The sequence below is a fragment of the Neovison vison genome, chromosome 11 (assembly GCF_020171115.1).
Source record: "Neovison vison isolate M4711 chromosome 11, ASM_NN_V1, whole genome shotgun sequence".
Taxonomy (NCBI): domain Eukaryota; kingdom Metazoa; phylum Chordata; class Mammalia; order Carnivora; family Mustelidae; genus Neogale; species Neogale vison.
In genome coordinates this window covers 12,374,342-12,398,547 of record NC_058101.1, presented here as the reverse complement: position 1 = coordinate 12,398,547, position 24,206 = coordinate 12,374,342, and the positions used below count along the sequence as shown (strand labels likewise).

Here is a 24,206-nt window from a genome sequence, read left to right as displayed (position 1 = left end):
ATTAGATTTTAAACCAAAGAATTTAATAAGAGATGAAGGACACTATAGCATATTAAAGAGTCTATCCAACAAGAAGATCTAGCAACTGTAAATATTTATGCCCCTAACATGAGAGTAGCCAAATAGATAAACCAATTGATAACAAAATTAAAGAAACACATTGATAATAACACAATAATAGTAGGATACTTGAAACCGAGAGTCAGAAGCTTAACCAGTTGAGCAGCTCAGTTTTATCACAGGAAAATGGTAGATAGTAGATTTCGAAATTCACCCACGTTCTGCTGCAAAGGGACCAGCTGGATGAAACCCAAGAACTTGCCCTGTTCTTAGGTAAGGAGTGACACTGAGGCTGGATCCTACTGTGGAGAATCAGTGGTCTCCCAAAATGAAATGGACAAATAAATCATTTTACACAATTTTAACTACCTGTCGTTTCTCTAGCAAAGGACAAAACTACCATATTCTAGCCCCAAATTAACATATTCTGAGTATTTGACGATAATAAAGATATTCTGCATAGCTTTCATAATGTTCTTGTGTCCATACCCAATGTTTGAAACAGAGTTAAGATCAATAACTTTTGGAGGGAGATGACTTTTGATTTAGAATAATAAGTTTCAATAAATACCCATACAGTTTTATTTTTATTTTATTTATTTTTCCCAGTTTTCCTTTTGGCATGACATTTCTAACTCTTAAATAGGCTGTAAATCCCTTGGAAACAGATTTCTTTTTTTTTTTTTTTTTTAAAGATTTTATTTATTTATTTGACAGAGAGAAATCACAAGTAGATGGAGAGGCAGGCAGAGAGAGAGAGAGAGAAGCAGGCTCCCTGCTGAGCAGAGAGCCCGATGTGGGACTCGATCCCAGGACCCTGAGATCATGACCTGAGCCGAAGGCAGCGGCTTAACCCACTGAGCCACCCAGGCGCCCCTGGAAACAGATTTCATTCTGAGAAGCTAAGTGGTGAAAAGTCATTTTGTCACAGGAGGAAGAAACCTTCTATCACGGCTTCTTGCTGGAATAAACTGGATGAGTCCCATTTGTGAGGCATACCAGCTTGAGGCCCCCAATGTAACTACTCCTTTTTTTCCTTCTTCCCTGTTTTTGCAAACTTCCGGTAACAAAACAGACAACACCGTGTGGTGACAAATATAGCAGCTGCCACACAGGCCAGCAGGAACCCAATCACATCCAGAGAGTGGTACTGGAACCAGGTGAGGTCATGGGAGGCCGGCCGCAGGTGCTTGGCTCCTTTGTGGCGCATGACAAACTCGATCCAGAAGGCGGCTCGATCCAAGGGCTTTATAGGCTGGTCGTGGTGAATCCTTGATAATCTCATAGCGTTTTCTTTGTATCTAAACAGAACCATAAAGATAGCGACATTGAAGGGAAGCTCATTTGCCTAATCGTATAATTCCCATGAAAGGTTTTTGAAAAGTGCCATACAAATGCTTCAAAATATATGTCATAGAGTTACAGAAGCCGTATGTTTTTTATTTGGATCCGCACTGGAGATTTGGCATTTAAATGGGAATTTTCCCATCACCAACTATTCTGAGAAGTGATAATGGAAGTGCAGTGAGGATAGTTTGATCTTTTCTAACAGAGGAAATGCTATGGGCCCTTGTAACAGCTGTAAATGAGATGGTGGGAATGCACTTGTAGAATGACCTCATGAAGAAGCAAAGGGAATGTGCCATGGTAAGTAAAATGCCACCTCACTGGTCTCTGTCTCCACTCGTCTGCCCTCTACTCTTTATTTTCCATCATGTAGCCAGTCTGATTTTTGAAACGGATATCAGATCACGGCACTTCCCTGCTCAAAATTTCCATCTGGCTTCTCATTACCTTTAGAATAAAATCCAGCTATGGATTTTGGACTATAGGATCTTACAGATACAGACCCCGGCAACCTCTCCTTCTGTCACTTTGTCCCATGTACACTCTGTTGCAGGCATAAAGACCTGCTAGGAGTTCACTAAAGTTGCCAAACATGTCCTCACTTAAGCACCTTTGCACTTTCTGTCCCCTCTGTCTCTCTGCTGGACACTCTTTCCTGCAACACTCCAAAGCGGCTTCTACATCTTGATAGATGACCAGCTCTGTGTTCCATCTCGGGCTTTTCTGGGCCACATTATCAAAGCACCCTTAGACATTTGGGATGTGTGTGTGCATGCATGTGTGTGCTACTCTTTGAAACCTAGAATTTTAAAATATATTTTCCATAATAATATTTAAATATATAACATAAGAAAATGCACATAGACTTAACTGAATAGCTCATAAATTCAAAATTAGCTAGAATATTATTGTGAAGTGGATATAATAACATACCTACTATTAAGATATTTATATGGGGTATCACACACTATCCAGAAGGATCCCATCTTCTCTGACTTTTTTAGTCATCATAGATTAGCTTTTATTATTTATGGATCAGAATAACAAGATAACACTCATTTCCTTTTGTCTTTTGTCTAATAGCTGTCGGTTAATTCTATTATTGTATAATATTCCATTTTTTGGCAATACCGCAGAGTATTTCTTCATTTAATGATCAATGGACACTTGTGTTAACAATTTTTTAGTCGTTATTACTAAAGCTGTCATAAAAATCTTGTGTATTTCTTTAGATTTACATGTTCATACGGTTGTGTTTCTATATAATGTGAAAGTGGAATAGCTGAGAAGAAGGTTATTTAGGGTTGTGATTTCTTTTTTTTTTTTTTAAAGATTTTATTTATTTATTTGACAGAGAGAGATGACAAGCAGGCAGAGAGGCAGGCAGAGAGAGAGGAGGAAGCAGGCTCCCCGATGAGCAGAGAGCCCGAAGTGGGACTCGATCCCAGGACCCTGAGATCATGACCTGAGCCGAAGGCAGCGGCTTAACCCACTGAGCCACCCAGGCGCCCGATTTCTTTACTGACTGAATTATGTAGAAGTATATTGCTTAATTTCCAAAATTTAGAGATGTTTCCATTATCTTTCTTTTTGACAATTTCTAAGTGAATTCCAGTAAGGCTGGACAGTATACTGTTGATAATTTAGATTTTCCAAATTTACTCTTGGTGTATAGCCCAGCATATGGTTAATTCCAGTATCTATTCCATCCTTGACATTTATGTATTCTCTGTTGTGCTATATATTATGATGTATATGTATGTCAGATAGTTTTATTTCAAATTGAATCCTTGAAATCATTTAGGAATTTAGTCATTCCATTATCTTCTCCGTCCATCCATCCTTCCTTTCCTCCTTTCTTCTTTCTTTCTTTTTTTGTCTTCTTTTTCTATGTTATTAGAAAGATGTTTGAAAACTCAATATTATGACTATAGAGTTGTGTATTTGTTTTTTCTTTTGTCTACATGTGCTGCATTTTGATATTTGCATAGTAGGTGTCACCAGGTACTAATTTGTGTTGTTTTGACAGATCAGTCTATGTATCGTTATGAAATATGTATCTTTATTTTTGTTAGTGATTCTGGAGTACTGTGTCTGATAGTCGCATAGGCACAACATCTTTCTACATGGTTACTGCTAAAATAGATCATTTTCTAACTTTGTGCTTAAAATCCTCTTCTATATTTCAGTGTGAACATGTCTTATAAACAGTATATAGTTTTAAAAATGCATTCTGACAACCTTTGTCTTTAGATTATGTAATCTGTTTAAGTTTAATGTAAGTGCTGGCATATTTAAATTTTTTACCTACTGTCTCATTCTCTATATTCCGTTCTATTTCTCCAAACTGCCATATATTTCTTTTTCTTTCTTATCTATTTAAAGTATTTTATTAATTCATTGTTCTACCATTTTCTTCTTGATAACACGTTTTTCGCTAATTCTTTAGATGATACCCTACTAATATAATATTAATACTGATAGTAGTAACAAATACCAAATTCGTGGTTACTATGCTAGGCACTACAAATTCCCACACAATATTTTCCTGTGTAATATAGAAAATTTCTTTATTTGTCTTATCATCTTTAAAAAGTTTTCTCTTCAAAGGACACAATCAAGAAAGTGAAAAATCAAGTCAACCAGAATGGAAGAAAACATTATCAAATCATCTATCTGCTAATGTGTTATTTTCATAACACATAAGAAGTTCTTTAATAAGGTGAGACAAATAATCAAATTTAAAAATTATCAAAGAACTGGAATAGACATTTCTCTAAAGAGGATAAATGGATGGCAACTGGCATATGAAAAGATGCTTAATAACTTAGGCTCTAAGGGAAATGCTAATCAAGAGCACAAGGAGAGACCAGTTCACAACCACTGGGATGTCTGTAATAAAACAGATGATAGAGGCACCTGGGTGGCTCAGTGGGTTAAGCCTCTGCCTTCAGATCAGTTCATGATTTCAGGGTCCTGGGCTTGAGCCCCGAATCAGGCTCCCTGCTCAGTGGTGAGCCTGCTTCCTCATCTCTCTCTGCCTGTCTCTCTGCCTGCTTGTGATCTCTGTCTATCAAATAAATAAATAAATAAATCTAAAAAAAAAAAGATGATAACAAGTATTGGTAATGATGTAGAGAACTTGAATCTCCCATACTCAGCTGGTGGAAATGTAAAATGGTGCATCTCATTTGGATATCAATTTTGCAGTTCTTCACAGAGTTAACATATGACCAGCAATTCTACTCCTAGAATTTCCAAAAATTTCCTTTCATTTCCCAAAGAAGTGAAAAAATTTGTTCACACAATAACATATGTTGTAATGTTTATAATTCCTAAATGTGGAAATAATCAAAATGTTCATGAACTGATGAATGAAAAATAGATTGTAATATATCCAGACCATAGGATATTATTCAGCAATGCAAAACTACCGCATCAGTGAAACTCGAAAATATGCCAAGTGAAAGAAGCCAGGTGCAAAAGGCCATAAATTGTGTGATTCCATTTGTATGAAATATACAGAATACAGCAATTAGGAGAGCCAGAAAGGAGATTTTTTACTTAAGGCAAGAGGAATGGGAAATGACTTCTAAGTCATATTCAGTTCCTTTTTGGGTTAATGAAAATGTCCCAAACTTAGATTATAGTCATGGCTTCATAATTCTGTCACATAATATATATGTTTGATTTTTTGTACCTTAAATATTATGGTACATAAATCACATATCATAAAATATATTAAAATAAAAATAAAAATTAATTTTTGGGCAAAAAGATTTATAGTTTTGGAAATTTTTGTTGCTGAATTGAAAGTTATTTTACATATCTGCAAATTCTTTATTCTTTCATTCTAGGAATTCTATCATATTTTTTAAAATGTGTTCTTACAATTCCATATACAACTTTTGCATTTGCTCATATAGAAAATTGTTGCAGCCCATTAAATCAATGGGGTTAAAAAGCAACTTTGCAAAAAATGTCTGGTTGAAAATAAAGGTAGATTTAAGATCAATTATATATATTAAAATTTCAAAATTAGCTTCTTAAATATAGGATGAAATGCATAGTCATCATTGATAGAAGAACCTATCTCTAAATACTATTAATGAAAAAAAAATTATAATACTCACGAAGGGTTATTAATGACCATCCTCAATGCATTGAGCAAATCTGTACTAGACAGTGTCTGGAAATCCAAACTGACAGCTGCTCCCTTGGCCTTCATGTGAGCAAGGTTATCAGGTTGATCCGCAAACAAGGGAATGCCCACCATTGGAATCCCATGGTGGATCGCCTCATAGATGCCATTGGTTCCACCGTGAGTTACAAAGGCTTTGGTTTTTGGATGACCTAGGATTGGATGAATCTCAACACATTAGTAATTATAATTCTTAGGAAAAAAAAGAGAGTTTAGCAACATAAGGCACATAGTATAATACATATGAAATAGCATTAAAGTGTCTTTTAGATGCCAGAGTAAGAAGAGCAAAAATATGCTGGAGAAGTAAATTAAAATTGGTGTGGCAGTTGTAACTTGAAAAATGGTTATAGGATGGCTGAACAGACAGATTGAAAGGGAAAATTCTGGATAAAGAAGAGCATGTGCAAAAAAAAAAAAAAAGAAATAAAAGAAGAGAAAAGGAGGTGGCATGTTAAAACATAGAACATAGTCTCTTAAACAGTAAAGTCACTGAAACTAACATGTAGAGTGTCAAGGCAAAAGGAAGTATGATAGTGGTGGTTCAAGTCAGGGGAAAGAAAGACTGCACTTTATCATGAAATGTGTTATGACTTTATGAAAAAGATTATGGTGTTTTCCTGGAGAAAGTGTAGAGTCACTGGGAATAATTTTTCACTAGCACTGAATAGCCATGCAGAATGAGAAAAGATAGGAATAAAGTGGGAGAATTAGGAGACGAAGTGATGATCCATTTAGTTATTAAAAATTTATTGGGAGAGGCAAGATGGTGGAAGAGTAAGGGACCTCATTTCATCTTGTCCCTGAATTTAGCCAGATAACTATCAAACCATTCTGACCACCTATGAATTCAACTTGAGATGTAAGAACAGATTTGCTGAAGCTCTACAAATGAAAAGTGGGCGCTTTTTACAAGGTGGGAGTTGCAGAAAAATGAATCTAAGGGTATATTCAGAAGATAAATGGTAGGGGGAGGGAGCATCCATAAACTGGCTACCAGAAAGTGATTTAGCCCTGGAGGGCAAATTCAGACTGTAGAAGTCTGTTCCAGGGAGAGATGTCCCTTCCTGAAAGGTGCTCAGGTGGCAAAGTGGGGCAGAATCCTAGGTGGGACAGTGTGGTCTCAGGATCCCTGGGGTCACAGAAAGAACAGGGGTGCCTGAGTTGCAGAATTCCCAATCCATTAGAGGAGAGAAACCAGTTATGTTCAGTGAGACAGAGAAGGGGCTCTCAGCTCAGTTTGCCATAAACTGCAAACTGCACCATGATCAGGTGACCATTCTCTGTGTGGGGGACCTCCAAAGAGCAGAAATGTGGTGACCCTCCACCTTCCCCTGGGAGGATCAGTGTGGGTGCACACCACACAAGTCTGCAGTTTGGCACACACAGACCTGAAAGCTGCTTATCCCTGAAGACTTGCTGAAGAGAAGGGGCTCTGATCTTTCAGCAACAGGCTGGAGACTGGCATGCAGCCATTTTTATTTTCATCCTCCAAAGAGGCACAGAGGGTCTTCAGTGAACAAAAGCCACATAGAGCAATCAGAAAGCTTACACTGAGCCCAGCCCCTGGCAAGGTGTTGTGCAAATCTGCCCAGGCAAAGACACCTGAGAATCAGTGCAGCTTGTTCTCCTAGAAGACCAGCAGAAACAACAGGGAACGCCCAGTTTTTGGAGCACAGAGGACTTTAAAACTCCAGCACTGGGAGAAAATAGTATATAGAATTCAGTTTTTTCTCAAGAGTCATTTAACTTTCAGGTTAAAATCTCTTATTCTTTTATTCTTTTTATCTTTTTCAACTGGTTTCTTATGTTATTATTTTTTTAAACATATTGTTTCTATGTGTGTGAGAGAGAGAATGAACTGGGGGGAATCACAGAGGGAAAGAGAGAGAGTAGTTTCCATGCTGAGGAGGGAACAGATGAAGGGCTCAATCTCAAAACCTGGAGATCATGAGCTGAACCAAAGGCAATAGCTTAAGTGGCTGAGCCACCCAGGCACCACAACTGGTTTCTTATTTTATCAATTCTTTGCTTTTAAGTATTTTTTAACTTTCATTTCTAAATTTACATTTTATAGATTTGTTCTTCATTTTTAGCTTCCTTTCACTGTTGCAATTTTATTTTTGTTTATATAGGTTTTGCTTTCTTTACAGTTTTGGGATTTGGGTAATAGACCAAAATACACCCAGAACCATGTGGATCACTATGTTTTGTCCACCTGGGAGATTATAATCTCTCTAACCACCTTTTTTTTTTCTTTTTTAGTTTCTGACCTGTTTGGATTTGTCTAGTGTGTGTTTCATTTCAATCGTGGTTGATATTTTTTATTTTGTTGTCTCTTTCTTCCATTCTTCTCTGGGTAAAATGACTAGAAGTAGGAAATCACAACAAAAGAAAGAACCATAGGTATACTCTCCACCATAGATATAAGCAATATGGATATAAGTAAAATGCCAGAGCTGTAAATTAGGATAACGATTATAAAGTTACCAAGTGTGCTTGAAAAAAGCATAAAACACACTAGAGAATCTCTTAATGCAGAAATAAAATCTAATTAGGCTTAAATTAAGAATACTTTAACTGAGATGCTATGTAAAATGGATGCTCTTACAGCTAAGGTAAATGACACAGAAGAGAGAGTCAGTGACATAGAAGAAAAGATAATGGAAAGGAAGGAAGGAAACCAGAGAAAAGCAAGAAAAACAACTAATGGACCCAGAGCATAAGGGGGGGATTTGATAAATGAGTGATCCCATAAATAAAATAATATTAGAGTTTTTGGGGTCTGAGAGGAAGAGGAAGAAAGGTCCATGAGGCATATTTGAGCAAATCATGGCTGAGAATTTCCCTAATCTGAGGAAGGAAACAGGCATTCAAGTCCAGGAGGCACAGAGAATCACCCTGAAAATCAATAAAAATAGATCAACACCTTGACACATAACAATGAAACTTGCAAATCTCAGAGACAAAAAGAAAATCCTGAAGGCAGCTTGGGACAAGCGGTCCATAACCTACAAAAGTAGAGACATTAGACTTGCAGAGACCTATCCAAAAGACCTGGCAAGCCAGAAAAGAGTGGCATGATATATTTAGAGTGCTAAATAAGAAAAATAGGAAACCAAGAATACTTTATCCAGCAAGCCCGTCGTTCAAAATAGGAGAGAGCAAAGGTTTCCAGGACAAACAGAAACTCAAAGAATTTCTGATCACTAAACCAGTTCTAAAAGTAGTATTAAAGGTGATCCTTTAAGTGAAGAGAGTGTCCAAAAGTAACATAGACCAGAAAGGAACAGAGACAACCTACAGAATCAGTGACTTTACAGTTAGTACAATAGCACTAAAGTCATATCTTTCAATAGTTACTCTGAATGTAAATGGGCTAAATGGACTAACTGAAAGACACGGGGTATCAGATTACATTAAAAAAGCAAGATGCATCGATATGCTGTCTGTAAGAGACACATTTTTGACTCAAAGACACCTTCAGATTGAAAGTGAGGGGGTGGAAAACCATTTTTCATGCTAATGGACATTAAAAGAAAGCTGGGGTGGCAATCCTCATGTCAGAAAAATAAAATTTTAAACCAAAGTCTGTAGAAAGGGATGAGGAGAAACAGTATATCATAATTAAAGGGTCTTTCCAACAAGAAGATCGAAAAATTATAAATATGTATGTTTTTAACTTGGGAGCAGTGATTTATATATGTATATTAATAATCAAATTAAAGTAACACCTTGATAGTAATACAATAATAGGGAATTTCAATATCCCACTCACTGTAATGGACATCTAACTGAAGATCAACAAGGAAACAAGGGCTTTGGATGACACAGTGGACGAGATGGACTTCACAGATATATAGAGCATTCCATCTAAAGCAACAGGATACACATTCTTCTCAAGTGCACATGGAACATTCTCCAGAATAAATCACATACAGGGTCACAAATTGTTTTTCAACCCATATCAAAAGACTGGGATTATCCCTGGCATATTATCAGGGCATGATGCTTTGAACTTGATTTCAATTACAAGAGGATGTTTGGAAGGAACTCAAACATTTGAAGGTAAAAGAGCAGTCAACTAAAGAATGAATGGTTGACCAGGATATTAAAGAAGAATTATAAAGTTGCATGGAAACCAATGAGAATAAAAACACAACTGTTCAAAACCTTTCGAATGCAGCAAAGGCAGTCCTAAGAGGGTAGTACATGGCAATGCAAGCCTTTTAAAAAAAAATTAGAAAATTCTCAAGTACATGAACTAACTTTAAAACTCTAGAAGTTGGAGGAAGAACAGCAAATAAAGATTACACCAAGCAGAAGAAAAAATTAATAACTATTAGTGCACAAATCAATGAAATAGAAACCAAAAGAGTAGAGCAGATCAATGAAATTAGAAGCTGGTTCTTTCAAAGAGTTAATTACATCAATAAATCCCTACCCACATATCAAAAAGAAAGAGAAAGGACCCAAATTAATAAAATAATGAATGAAAGAGGAGAGATCATGCTCAACATCAAGGAAATAAAAATAATTTTAAGTACATGTTATGAGCAACTATAGCCAACAAATTAGGCAATCTTGAAGAAATGGCTGCATTTCTGGAAATGTATAACCTACTAAAACTGAAACAAGAAGAAATAGAAAATGTGAACACACTGATAACCAGGAAGGAAACTAAAGTAATAAGAAGAAATCTCCCAACCAACAAGAGACGAGAGCCAATGGCTTCCCACAGGAGTTCTACCAAACATTTAAAGGAGAAATAATACCTATTCTTCTGAAGCTGTTTCAAAAAATAGAAATGGAAGGAAAACTTCTGAACTCATTTTATGAGGCCAGTGTTACCCTGATCTCCAAACCAAAGGCCCCACCAAAAAGGAGAATTACAGAGCAATACACCTGATGAACATGGATGCAAAATATCTCACCAAGATAGTAGCCAATAAGATCCAACAGTGCATTAAAAGAATTATTCACCACAACAAAGTGAGATTTATTCCCAGGCTGCAAGGGTGGTTTTGCACTCACAAACTAATCAATGCAATACATCACATTAATAAAAGAAAGGGCAAGAACCATATATGTCCTTCTCTATTGATGCAGAAAACATTTGACAAAACACAGTACGGTTCTTGATTAAAACTCTCCAGAGTGTCGGCAGAGAGGAAACCTATCTCAATATCATAAAAGCCATCTATGAAAAGCCCACAGCGAATATCATTCTCAATGGGGGGAAAACAGAGCTTTTCCTCTAAGGTCAGGAATATGACAGGGATGCCCACTCCCACCATTTTTGTTCAACATAGTACTGGAAGTCCTAGCCTCAGCAGTCATACAAAAAAAGGAAATAAAATGCATTCAAATTGGCAAAGAGGAAGTGAGACTCTCACTCTTTGCTGATGACATGATACCTTATGTGGAAAACCCCAAACACTCTACCCCCAAATTGCTAGAACTGACACAGGAATTCAGCCACGTGGCAGGAAATAAAATCAATGTATGGAGATCAGTTGCATTTCTATACACTAACAATGAGACAGAAGAAAGAGAAATTGAGGAGTCTATCCTATTTAAAATCGCACCCAAAATGATAAGATACATTGAAATAAACCTAACCAAAGAGGTAAAGGGTCTGTACTCTAAAAATTACAGAAGACTTTTGAAAGAATTTGAGGAGGACACAAAGAAATGAAAAAAAATATTCCATGCTCATGGATTGGAAGAATAAATATTGTTAAAAAGTCTATGGTACCCAGAACAATCTACACATTCAGTGTAATCCCAATCAAAATACCATCAAAATTTTTCAAAGAGCTGGTACAGATAATTCTAAAATTTGTATGGCTCCAGAAAAGATCCCAAATGTTGAAAAAGAAATGTTGTGAGAGGATTGTTGAAAGGAAGGTTGAAGAAAGGAATGTTGAAAAAGAAAACCAAAATTGGTGGCATCACAATTCTGGACTTCAAGCTCTATTACAAAACTGTAATCATCAAGATAGCGTGGTATTGGCACAAAAACAGATACTTAGACCAATGGAAAAGAGGAGAGAACCCAAAAATGAACCCTCAACTTTATGGCCCACTAATCTTTGACAAAGCAGGAAAGAATATGCAATGAAAAAAGGACAGTCTCTTCAATCAATTGTGCTAGGAAAATTGGACAGCCACATGTAGAAGAATGAAACTGGACTATTTCTTACACCATGCACAAAGATAGGCTCAAAATGGATGAAAGGCCTAACTGTGAGACAGGAATCCACCCAAATTCTAGAGAACACAGGTCGCAACCTCTTCAACCTCAGCCACAGCACCTTCTTGCTCACATGTCTCCATTGGCAAAGGGAACAAAGCAAAAATGAACTGTTGGGACTTCACCAAGATAATACGTTTCTGCACAGCAGAGGAAAGAGGCAACCTAAAGAATGGGAGAAGATATTTGCAAATGACATTTTAGATAAAGAGCTGATATACAAGATCTATAAAGAACTACATCAATACCCCCCCCCAAAAAAAAACAAAAAGAAAAACAAAAACAAAACAAAACAAAAACAAATAATCCACTCAATTAATGGGCAGAGGACCTGAAAAGACATTTCTCAAAGACTTAAAATTGGCCAACAGGCACATGAAAAACTACTCAACATCCCTTGGCATCAGGGAAATACAAATCAAATCCACAGTGAGATACCACCTTACACCACTCAGAATGGCTAAAATTAACAAGACAGGAGACAACAAATATTGGTGAGGATGTGGAGAAAGGGGAACCCTCTTACACTGTTGGTGGGAAAGCAAGCTGGTGCTGCCACTCTGGAAAATATTATGGAGGTTCCTCAAGATGTTAAAAACAGAGCTACCTTATGACACAGGAATTGCACTTCTGGGTATTTACCTCAAATATACAAATGTGTTGATCTAAGGGAGCACTGCTATAACCCCCAGTGTTTATAGCAGCAATGTCCACAATAGCCAACCTGTAGAAAGAGTTGAGATATCCAAGGACAGATGAGTGGATAAAGATAATGTGGTATATTTATGCAATGGAATATTAGCCATCAGAAAGGTTGAATACTTACCATTTACATTGACAGGGATGGAACTGGAGGGTATTATAATGAATGAAATAAGTCAATCAAAGAAAGACAATAATCTTATGCTTTCACCCATATGTGGAATATAAGAAACAGCACAGAGGATCATAGGAGAAGGAGGGATAACAGAATGGAAAGAAATCATACAGGGAGATAAACCTATGGTTTGTCCCTATAGGAGCATAGTAAGGGTTGCGGGAAGGTAGGTGGATGGGGGATGGGGTAACTGGATGATGGACATTAGGGAGGGCACTTGACGTGATGAGCACTGGGTGTTATATGCAATTGATAAATTATTGAACAGTACAACTGAAACTAATGATGTACTCTATACTGGCTATTTGAATTTAAATTAAAAATTAAAAAATGAATTACCCTTGAGAAGTAACTACACCTGAAATAAAGATACTTTGATTCTGGCCATAAGGAATGTGACTGTTTATAATAACATGCCGTATCTGATCTTTCTCCTCCTAGCACTGCAAAATAAATGTAAGGAAGGAAAGTTTTGTTTTTGGATTTTTCAATAGTAAATATTCAATCAATTTGCTTCTTGGGAACTCTTATCATTTTGTTTAGCATTAGTTTTAATTTAGTGTTCTCCAGATTCTTACCAAGAAGGTCATTCTGGGGGATCCAGTCATACAGCCGAGTATTTGGTCCTAAGTTGTCTGGTTTCTTGCCAGCAAATCTCCATAGAACCTGTTAAAGAAAATTCCTTATTTCATAAGTTGAAACTTTGAAGTTATAGCATACTAGAATTTTAAGAAATTAAGAGATAATCTAGTTAGAACTCTTTTACTGACTGATATAAATAAGGACAAAAATATTAAAAATGAGACTACCAAAATCCTGGTATAATAAAATACCCACATTTTTAACTTATTTTTATATTCAATCAGGTATGAATGTAATCATGATGTTTCACACATAGAGATTAGACAAATGAGATTAACAGTGAGAAATATAAGTATTTAAGAAATTTTTAGATAGTTATAATTCTAGTGCAAACAACTTGGAAATTACTAAGATCTACACTTTTGTTTTGTTTTGTCTATTATAATTGCTGTCATCTTCCAATGTAATATTACCTATTTATTTCTTTTGAAGTGTTGTAGGAGGGAGTTCATGTATATCCACTTGTTCCATATGTTATTTTACTAGAGTTTTACATCTTTTGATATACAAAAAAGCTAAGTATGCAATCTGTTGTTTGTGAGAAATAAATATTTCTGCTTACCAGTAATTTATTAATATAAATAACTTCTCTTAGTATATAAAATTTCTTTTACATTACTAATTATTAGGCACTACCTCCAAGAAAAAGGTAATTTTTTACATGAATCCAGATTGTTATTACTATTTCTTGGTTTGGAAATTCTTTAAATGTTACAAAAAAGAGCCTATTGGAACTTCAGAAATAAAAGTGCAGCTGTTGAAAAACATCCCAAACTGTGATGATGCTACATTTTATTTAACCGATTGTTAACACTTCAGTGATGTACTACAAAACACTGATAGCATGGATTAATATGAGTTCTATACCCAAGCAATTTCCATTCCCAGTACCAAAGTAGATTGATTTCAGAATTCCCTTGGAATCCACATAAATTGGATGATGGTTTACATTGGTTAACACATATTTGTTATGCAAATGTTCAAGTAACTTTAGATATTAAGTGAACATTAGCATAAAGAGAAACTGTATCAGTAAACCAAAAAGTAGTTCACAAACACCCAAATACTCCAGGTGTTTTCTATATATCAGAAAATAATTTACTACAATATTTTATGTAGAAAGAGGCATTTGGAATTTTCCCTTCCTAGGCTTGTTTCTGGTTGACTCCTTAATATATTTCATTTCTTTCTTTAATCAGGAGGAGTTACTATTCTGTTAAGTTAAAGTCCTTTTGGAACCACATATTACGAAGCTCAGGGTTATCTTGAGGGGTGGACTCATCTCCTCACTTTTCATTTATTTTACTCTTAACAGGGTCCACTCCACCATTTGTGTCAGTTTTTCTCTTTCCCTGAATCATCTAGGCTGGGCGATTGCCAAAACGTAGCTTGGTGAGCCTTGGCCGTTCTTTCTCTGAACAGCATACTGAGTTGGCTTTTCTAAAAAAATTAGTGGAAGGAAAAGAAACCTGGATTATCCAGCAAGGATAAACTGCATGAAGCTTTTCAGACTTTTATCAGTTCCTGCTTAACATTACTGTTGAAATGTAACTCCTTTCAGAGAACATCGATGTGTTTTTCAGTGCCCTTGGAAATCCTGTAAGAAGAAAGGAGTGACAGAACAGAATTTGGTGATTTCTATATCTGCCCATGATACATTATAATAGCAAATGTTACACTGTATCTCCTAAATATATTGCTCCTAAATATATTTCTTTCTGATCTTAATGTTAATGCCAAAGTTATTGTCAGAACACCTTCTGTACTATTTTACCATCTGCCATGTATATTTTGCTCATATCTGAGATAAATTGGAGCTATCATCATGGTTTCCATGTCATGAAGGAAAGGGCAAACAAACTATTTCCACAGTTTAACAGACTCATTAAGTAGTTGTATAGGATTAAGTTACTTTATCTAACCTTTTGTGGAATCTGTGCAAGGGCTGATGCAATCACATTGGCTTTTTCCTCTGGCAGGTTAGTGATCATAGACCCTAGTGTAAACACCACAATACCATTTTCTCCAGAGCTCTGGACAAACTCTTCCATTTCCTGTGAAGAAAGAATTTGTTCCATTACAAAAGAGGAACACCACTGCAAACACTATTAAACAAATTTCTACAGGGGTGCCTGGGTGGCTCAGTCAGTTAAGTACCTGATTTTACCTCAGGTCATGATCTCAGGGTTGTAAGATTGAGCCCTGAGTCTGGCTCTACACTCAGTGGAGAATCTGCGTAGAGCATCTGCTGGCCTTCTTTCTCTCTCTCTCGACTCCCCTCCCCTATTCCCCATCTCTCTTTCAAATAAATAAATCTCAAAAAAAAAAAAAAATCTTCAAGCAGCTAAGGAGCTATACCAAATAGTATCAGGAGTTATTAAAGTAATGTCTGTTTATATCTTTAAACTGTGGTGAAATACACACAAAAAAGTACCATTTTAACTATTCCTGGGTATGCAGTCAATATGTCTATATTTACACTGCTGGGTAACCAATCCCAGAACTTTTTCATCTTGCTAAACTGAAATTCTGTGTCCATTACGTAACAATTTCTCACTCCCTCCTTCACCATCTTTAGCAACCATCATTATACTTTGTATTTCTATGAATCTGACTAATCCGCATATCTCGTGTAACAGTGTAATCATACCGTATCTGTCTTTTTGTGATAGCTCCCTTTCACTTTCTGTAACATCCTGAAGCTTTTCCACTTTAGAGTATGTGTTAGATGTTTCTTCTGTTTTATGACATTATATTTATGGATTTATCTGTTCCTGGACACTTGTGTTAGGCTGAATAGAACTTTTGCCAGTTTTACCTCAGGATTTAGACTTTGAGAAAGTTACCATACGCACTTAAACATTTTGCAATCAAAATTGGTATTAGGTTAACCCTCAAATAAGATTCTAGTTTCACCTTATTACCAATAAAAAGGTGGACAACGAGGTTTGAAGAGACCATAAAATCATTCAGTAAGGGATGTTTGTTTTTCTTATGTCTTAAGGTAAATTATCAGTTTAAAACATATTATCTTATTGCTTTCTTTCATAAAGTATCATTTAATACCCTAACAGAATAATTTTGAAATTTCATACTTTGAATATTTTTCAGGTATAAGTGGTAGAAATAATTTGGTCCTTATTAAATATGCAGAATTTGTGGTCCTTATTATATACAAAATGTAGTTTTTTCTATGCTCATTATGTTGAGAACCATGTTTCCCCAATGATTTTTTTTAAGATTTTATTTATTTGTTTGTCAGTGGAAAGAGCACAAGCAGGCAGAGTGTCCGGCAGAGGCAGAGGGAGAAGCAGGCTCCCCGCTGAGCAAGGAGCCCAATGCAGGAGTCTATCCTAAGACCCTGGGATCATGACCTGAGCAGAAGGCAGCCGCTTAACTGACTGAGCCACCCAGGTGTCCCTCCACCAATGATCTTTACTGAGATTTTATCCAGCCTTGGTGTGTGGCAGGAAACACCTGTTCTCATAGGCTAAGCAAACCCATTAATGCTCTAAGATGTCAAACCTTGGGACTCAAATGAGGAATTGTATAAATGTTGGAGTGACAGCAAGCGAACATTGGATTTGACTGCAGATGTTGTTGGGACACACAAACATTACTGAGGAATGGTATTTCTAAGTAGAATACTAGTTAAATGCTTCAGAGCAAATAAAACAAAAGAGACAGGAATCACTTACCTTAGGCAGGGGTTTGGCAGGTTTACAGTGGAGTCCTCCAACAAACTCAAAATTTGGTAGGAGAGGGCGAGGAAATTCAAAATCCCAGTAGGTTCGAATGAGCCATATTTGAGCTTTCCCCCTTAACTCAGATAATGTAGTGGGTCTTCCTGAAGGGAAAAACAAACAAACATCACATTAGAAAGAGAAAGGGGAAAAACTATATGATCATTTCCATATATGCAGAAAAAGCATTTGACAAGGATACACATCTATTCATGATAAAAAGTCACAACAAAGTTGGTTTAGAGGGAACACACCTCAGCAAAATAAAGGCCTTGTATGGAAAACCCACAGTGGACGTCATATTCAATGAGGAACAACTGAGAGCTTTCCCCCCAAAGTCAGGAACAAGATAAGAATGTCCACCCTTATGGCTTTTATTCAACATAGTACCATATGTTCTGGTTACTGAAATCAGACAACAAAAAAAAAAGAAAATCCATTCAAATTGGTAAGGAAGAAGCAAAAACTTCACTATTTGCAGATGGCATGATATTATAGAAAACCCTAAAGAAAGAGTTAGTATCCAAAATATATAAAGAACTTATACAACTCAATACCCCAAAACCAAATAATTCAATTTAAAAAGGATAGAATACATGAACACACATTTCTCCAAAGAAGGCATACGCTTGGCCAAAAGACACAGGAAAGATGCTCAATACCGCTCATCATCAGGGAAATACAAATCAAAACTCCAATGAGATATCACCTCACATCTTTCAGAATGGCTAAAATCAAAGCCACAAGAAACAAGTGTGGCGGTTTCTCAAAAAGTTAAAAATAGAAGTACCTTATGATTCAGTAATTGCACTACTAGGTATTTACCCAAAGCATACAAAAATACTTATTCGAAGGGATACATGTACTCCAATGTTTACAGCAGCATTATCTACAGTAGCCAAATTATGGAAGCATCTTAAGTGTTCATCAGCTGATGAATGGCTAAAGAAGAAGTGGTATATTTTTACAACAAATATTACCCAGCCATAAAAAAAGAATGAGATCTTTGGGCACCCAGCTGGCTCACTTGGTTAAGCATCCAACTCTTGGTTTTGGCTCAGGTCCTGATCTAGTGGTCGTGGGATGGAGCCCCACATGGGGCTCTGTGCTCAGTGTGGAGTATACTTCAGATTCTCTTTCTCTCTTTTTCCCCCTCTCTCCCTCAAATAAAGAAATAAAATATTCTTAAAAAAATGAAATCTCACAATTTGCAATGACATGGATGTAGCTAGATGCTGTTATGCTAAGTAAAATAAGTCAATTAGAGAAAGACAAATATCATATGATTTTACTTATATGTAGAATTTAAGAATCCAAACAAAAAAGCCAAAGACAAAACAAGAGAGAGAGGCCACAAAAGAAATAGACTCTTCATTATAAAGAACAAACTGTATTACTAGAGGCACTGTGGGTAAGTGGATGGGTTCGATAGGTGATGAGGGATTAAGGAGGACACTTCAGATGGGCACAGAGTGATGTACAGAATTGTTGAATAACTATATTGTACACCTGAAACTAATATAACACTCTGTTAATTATACCAGAATTAAAATGAAAATTAAAACTTAATATCAGGATATAAAATCAATGCACAGAAATCCGTTGCATTTTTATACACCACCAACAAGACAGAAGAAAGAGAAATTAAGGAGTCAATCCCATTTACAATTGCACCCAAAACCATAAGATACCTTGGAATAAACCTAACCAAAGAGGCAAAGAACCTGTACTCAGAAAACTATAAAGTACTTATGAAAGAAATAGAGGAAGACACAAAGAAATGGAAAAACGTCCATGCTCATGGATTGTAAGAACAAATGTGAAAATGTCTTTGATACATAAAGTAATCTACACATTTAATGCAATCCCTATCAAAATACCATCAATTTTTCCCCAAAGAAATGGAACAAATAATCGTAAAATCTTTATGAAACCAGAAAAGTCTCCAAATAGCCAGAGAAATCTTGAAAAAGAACGCCAAAAACAGACACATAGATCAATGGAACAAAATAAAGAGCCCAGAAATAGATCCTCACCTCTATGGTCAACGAATCTTTAACAAAGCAGGAAAGAATGTCCAATGGAAAAAAGACAGTCTCTCCAATAAATGGTGTTGGGAAAATTGGACAGCCACATGCAGAAGAATGAAAATGGGTCATTTCCTTACACCACACACAAAAATAGACTGCAAATGGATGAAAGACCTCAATGTGAGAAAGGAATCCATCAAAGTCCTTGAGGAGAACATGAACAGCAACCTCTTTGACCTCAGCAACCTCTTTGACCTCAAGAAGTTGCCACAGCAACTTCTTCCTAGAAATCTCACCAGAGGCAAGGGAAACAAGGGGGAAAATGAACTATTGGGAATTTATCAAGATCAAATCTTTTGTAGAGAGTTCAATGGATAAAGAAGATGTGGTGTATGCATGTGTGTGTGTGTGTGTATACACACACACATATATATATATACGTATATATATACGTATATATATATATGCAATGGAATACTATCCAGCCATCAAAAGAATCAAAATCTTGTCATTTGCAATGACAGTATGGAACTAGAGCGTAGTACACTAAGCAAAATAAGTCAATCAGAGAAAGACAATAATCATGTGACCTCTCTGATATGAGGAATTTGAGAGAAAAGGTGCGGGTTTCAGGGGGTAGTGATGGAAAAAATGAAACAAGATGGAATCAGGAGGGAGAAAAACCATAAGAGACTCTTAATCTCATGAAACAAACCGAGGGATACTGGTGGGTGGAGAGGTAGGAATAGGATGGCTGGGTTATGGACATTGGGGAGGGTATATGGTATGCAGAGTGCTGTGAAGTATGTAAGACTGACGATTCAGACCTGTAACCCTCTGGCAAATAATACTTATATGTTAATACAAAATTAAAACTTGGTAGAAAAATAAAAGTAAATAAATAAATAAGTAAAAAAAAAACCTACAATAAGCAACAGGTAGAGGAAATAAGAGTAATGCATTGTGAATATACTAGAGTATTTTCTGAAGGGAATTTGGAATAATTCATTGAAAAATGTTTAAAAGTATTTGTAGTTTGATAATAGAATACATATATGATACAAACATGTATAATGATGCAAATATATATTTACATACTTATATATGTTGTTCCTATGTATATATGAAAGACAATGTGTAAGTCTCATTTTTAACATCACAGTAGTACATTCACAATCATAAACAACTATTAAACCTAAGCACTATCAAATTAAACATACATTTATTTCCTTTGAAATGCTGCAAAAGTCACAGATGCAAATGTAAACAGTTATCTGCGCTCCCCAATCAATTAAGCAATGGAAACACCTTCCTTAGAGTACTCAGTCTCATTTCTATAATTTAGCAAGCTATGCCCTAGATCCTAGATTTTCCAAGAAAACTGTGAAGTTTTGAAAGTATGACTTGACTGCTCATAGTCACCATTGCCCTTAGTTCACATTAGGAGCATAATAATGTCTGTTTATTAAATAATATTTGCAAATAACAGCTGAAATATTTTCATCAAGTATGGAAATGGATATGTGCACTATTAATTTTGACTAATTTTTTCTTTAATGGAGTAACATAGTTTTCAAAAAATGTGAACTATTAATGTGTATGTGCACCTGTCAACAAGATTTTAGGCCTTTAAAGCATGATTTATAAGCCCTGATGAAAGAATTTGTGATCATTTGAAACTTCTCATTATAGATTCCTGAGTCTGGGATAGAGCCAATATTTCTTCCAGTTATGAAGGAATCTTTGAGGTAATATGACAAAACATTATTGTTTTTTGAATTAAAAAAAGGGAAACAGGTGGAAATAATATCTTCAATACTCTATAGACAGTTGTACGAGAAAAATGTGACTCCTCAATTAACATCTCTGCTTTCATCAAAATAGTGAAATTTCTAATGTCTTTTTTTAAAAAGATTTTATCTGTTTTACAGAGAAAGAGAGCAGAAGCAGGGGAAGAGACAGGCAGAGCAAGAGGGAGGAACAAGCTCCCTGCTGAGAGAGAGACAAATTCAGGGCTCAATTTGAGGACCCTGGGATCATGACCTGAGCTGAAGGCAGACGCTTAAACAACTGAGCCATCCAGGAACCCTCCTAATGTCTTTTTTTAGAAAATGGGAAAAGTAAAGTAAAATGGATCTGTAGGAAATAGGCACAGCAGAGAGGATTTTTAAGGCAGTGAAACTACTCTGATATAATAGTGGTGTATACATATCATTTTAAATTTGCTAAAACCTATAGAATATACACCACTAAAAGTGAACTCCAGTATAAATTATAGACTTTGGATGGATAATAATGTGTTCATGTAGGTTCATCAGTTGTAACAAATGTACCACTCTGGTGGGGGATGCTGATAATGGGGAACCTTATGCATGTGTGGGGGCAAGGGTTATCTGGGAAATCTTGACTCCATATGCTGTCATTTAAAATTATTCTAAAAAGTAAAGCATATCAAAAGTAATATTTTCAACTTGTATTTAATAAATAACAAAGGAAGTTTAAAACACTTTATCCAGAAAAAAGTAAAAAAAAAATTTAAAGTATTACAAACACACAATGAATAGATATGTAATTGCTTCAAGAAATCCTTAGTGCTTTAATTTGTGGTTATTGAATTCCTGGAGTGTAATGTGCTCAATAATGGATGACACGGTTGGAACTGGTCCTGTCATATGTCTTTCCATAATATTTGTGAGATTGGAAGATCATTTTATATTATCCTTTCATCATTTCATTTATAAAAGACAGATTCCTCTGACTTAATACAAACTCACCTTCCTAGGCACTAGGAATTAAGACTTCGTGCTACCAATTAGAAACATGACTTACCTAGTACTTCACTGTAAAACTGATCCCAACTCTTCTCATTAAACGTTTGGAACCAAAAGTCAAAATAAAGCACATATATCATGTTTTTTACTCTTTCCATGAATGTCATTTGATCACTTAATTCTGACAAAATAACAGGCACATAGGATGGAGGGAAAGGAAGTCCTCCACTTTGCTTTTCAAATTCATAGCCAGGAGAGAAGCGAAGACTGTACACTAACGGTATTTTAAGGAGCTCAGCCAGCAGCTCACCACAGGGTCCAACGGTGTCTGCAAGAATGACGTCAAACCTCGATTCTTGTAGCTTGGTCATGAGCTTCCTGTTCAAAACTACATCTTCACAGAGCTTTTGAATAGCGTCAGAAAATTTCCACAAAATTTCTTGCATTTGTGAAAAATATGTCCAAAATGTGTCTCTTGGCAAGTTATATATCCACATATCGAGCATTTTGCTGAAAAAATTCTTAAAATCATCTTTAAGTATGGATGCAGGGAAAATCTCATATTTAATAGCAGATGATATGTTTGGATTAACAAGAATGGAAGCTGAAGATGTCAGAACAGTCACTTCGTGGCCTCTCTGGGCAAGTTCATCGAGGATTGTCTTTATATTGATCCAGTGGCTATATTCTGTGGGCCACACCAGCACCTTTCCACAACTCCCAGAGCTGAAGTAACAACTGAGCTGTAGCAGCAGCAGAACGGAAATCCACTTTGTAGACATCCTGGTGGAATGCAATGCTTCTTTGCAAATCATTGTTTCCTTGTCCCACTGCTTGTATATAAAGTCAAGGAGAAATCAATCAGTAAGTTAAAGTATAACTCTTACATTTCAAAGTAAACACATTATATGAATAGTCAGATTATTTGGATGGCAAATGGAAAAAGGTAAAGGCAGATGATTTCATCTGTACACAAATGTGTTTAATATTTGTTGATGCTTATAAATTCTATCATCTAGCTTAGACCAATGACCTAACATGTGCAAGTCACCCGTCTTATGTAATATATTTTGGAAGAATGTCAGTGCCAGTGGTGAGAGGTCACTGTCTGCAGTCCCAGTGACAGAAGAATTAAAGTTATTTTACAGGTGAATATTATTTCTTGGATATGATGGTTCAAGAGATTTTTGTTTTGTTTTGTTCATAAAAATTTGGTTGACATGTAATTCATATGCTATACAAGTGTCAGATTTTAAGTGTACAATTCAGTGGTTTACATTATATTCACAGAATTATGTAACCACCATGATGATCAATTTTAGAACACTTTTAGCATCCCAAATGGGAACTTTTACCTCTAATGAAACGGCATTTTCTGCATCTCCCAGCTCTAGTCAACATTTTATCTACTTTTTGTCATATTTATTGTCTGTTCTGTGTATTTCATATAAATGAAATTATACATCATATTGTCTTTTGTGACTGGCTCCCTTATTTAGCATAATTTCTTACATTAAAAACTTATTTTCTGAGTTTATTGAGATATCATTGATATAACATTGTGCATATTTAAGGTGTACAACATGCTGACTTGCTTCATTTATATACTGTGAAAAGTTTGCACCACAGGATTATTTAACACATCCAGCACCTCATGAGTTTGTATGTGTGTGTGTGTGTGTGTGTGTGTGTGTGTGTGTGTGTGGTGAGGGCTTTTAAAAAATCTTCTTTTATTACTTTTTTTTACAGCATAGTTAACACACAATGTTACATTAGTCTCAGGTTACAGCCTAGTGACTCAGCAGGTCTATCTGCTGTTATTCTCACAAGTGTAGATTCCATTTGTCAGTACACAACTATTACAGTAACGTTGACTATATTCCTTATGTTATACCTATCCTCCTGACATTCATTTAATAACTGGAAGCCTGTATCTCCCACTCTCCTTACCCATTTTGCTTTCCCTCTCTTTTTTTTTTTATTTTTTAATTTTATTTATTTATTTGACAGAGATCACAAGCAGGCAGAGAGGCAGGCAGAGAGAGGAGGAAGCAGGCTCCCTGCTGAGCAGAGAGCCTGATGCAGGGCTTGATCCCAGAACCCTCGGATCATGACCTGAGCCAAAGATAGAAGCTTTAACCCACTGAGCCACGAGGCACTCCCCCCTTTCTTTTCTTTTAGCAACCGTCAGTTCTCTGTATTGATGAGTCTTTCTGCTTTTGTTCTTATTCTCTCTCTCTCTCTCTTTTTTTTTTTAGGTTCCGTATATAAGTGGTATC

At 36.0% G+C, this 24,206-nt stretch overlaps 1 protein-coding gene across 5 annotated transcripts; it reads right to left on the bottom strand.

The window, feature by feature from the left end:
* Nucleotides 1-908: 908 nt before the first annotated feature.
* LOC122890525 (UDP-glucuronosyltransferase 2B31-like) lies at nucleotides 909-22,709 on the bottom strand. 5 transcript variants are annotated; one of them, XM_044226189.1, is made up of 7 exons: nucleotides 22,432-22,709; nucleotides 21,986-22,077; nucleotides 17,082-17,230; nucleotides 15,306-15,437; nucleotides 13,320-13,407; nucleotides 5,541-5,760; nucleotides 909-1,361 (listed from the first exon to the last, which is right to left on the bottom strand). In XM_044226189.1, exons 1-7 carry the CDS (start codon nucleotides 22,707-22,709, stop codon nucleotides 1,082-1,084), a joined length of 1,239 nt encoding a protein of 412 aa, XP_044082124.1. In that variant the 3' UTR covers nucleotides 909-1,081. The 5 variants fall into 5 exon arrangements, with proteins under 5 accessions (XP_044082124.1, XP_044082121.1, XP_044082119.1 ...); XM_044226186.1 differs by having other exon boundaries at nucleotides 17,082-17,226; nucleotides 21,982-22,709; XM_044226184.1 differs by having other exon boundaries at nucleotides 21,986-22,709.
* Between the last annotated feature and the right edge of the window lie 1,497 nt (nucleotides 22,710-24,206).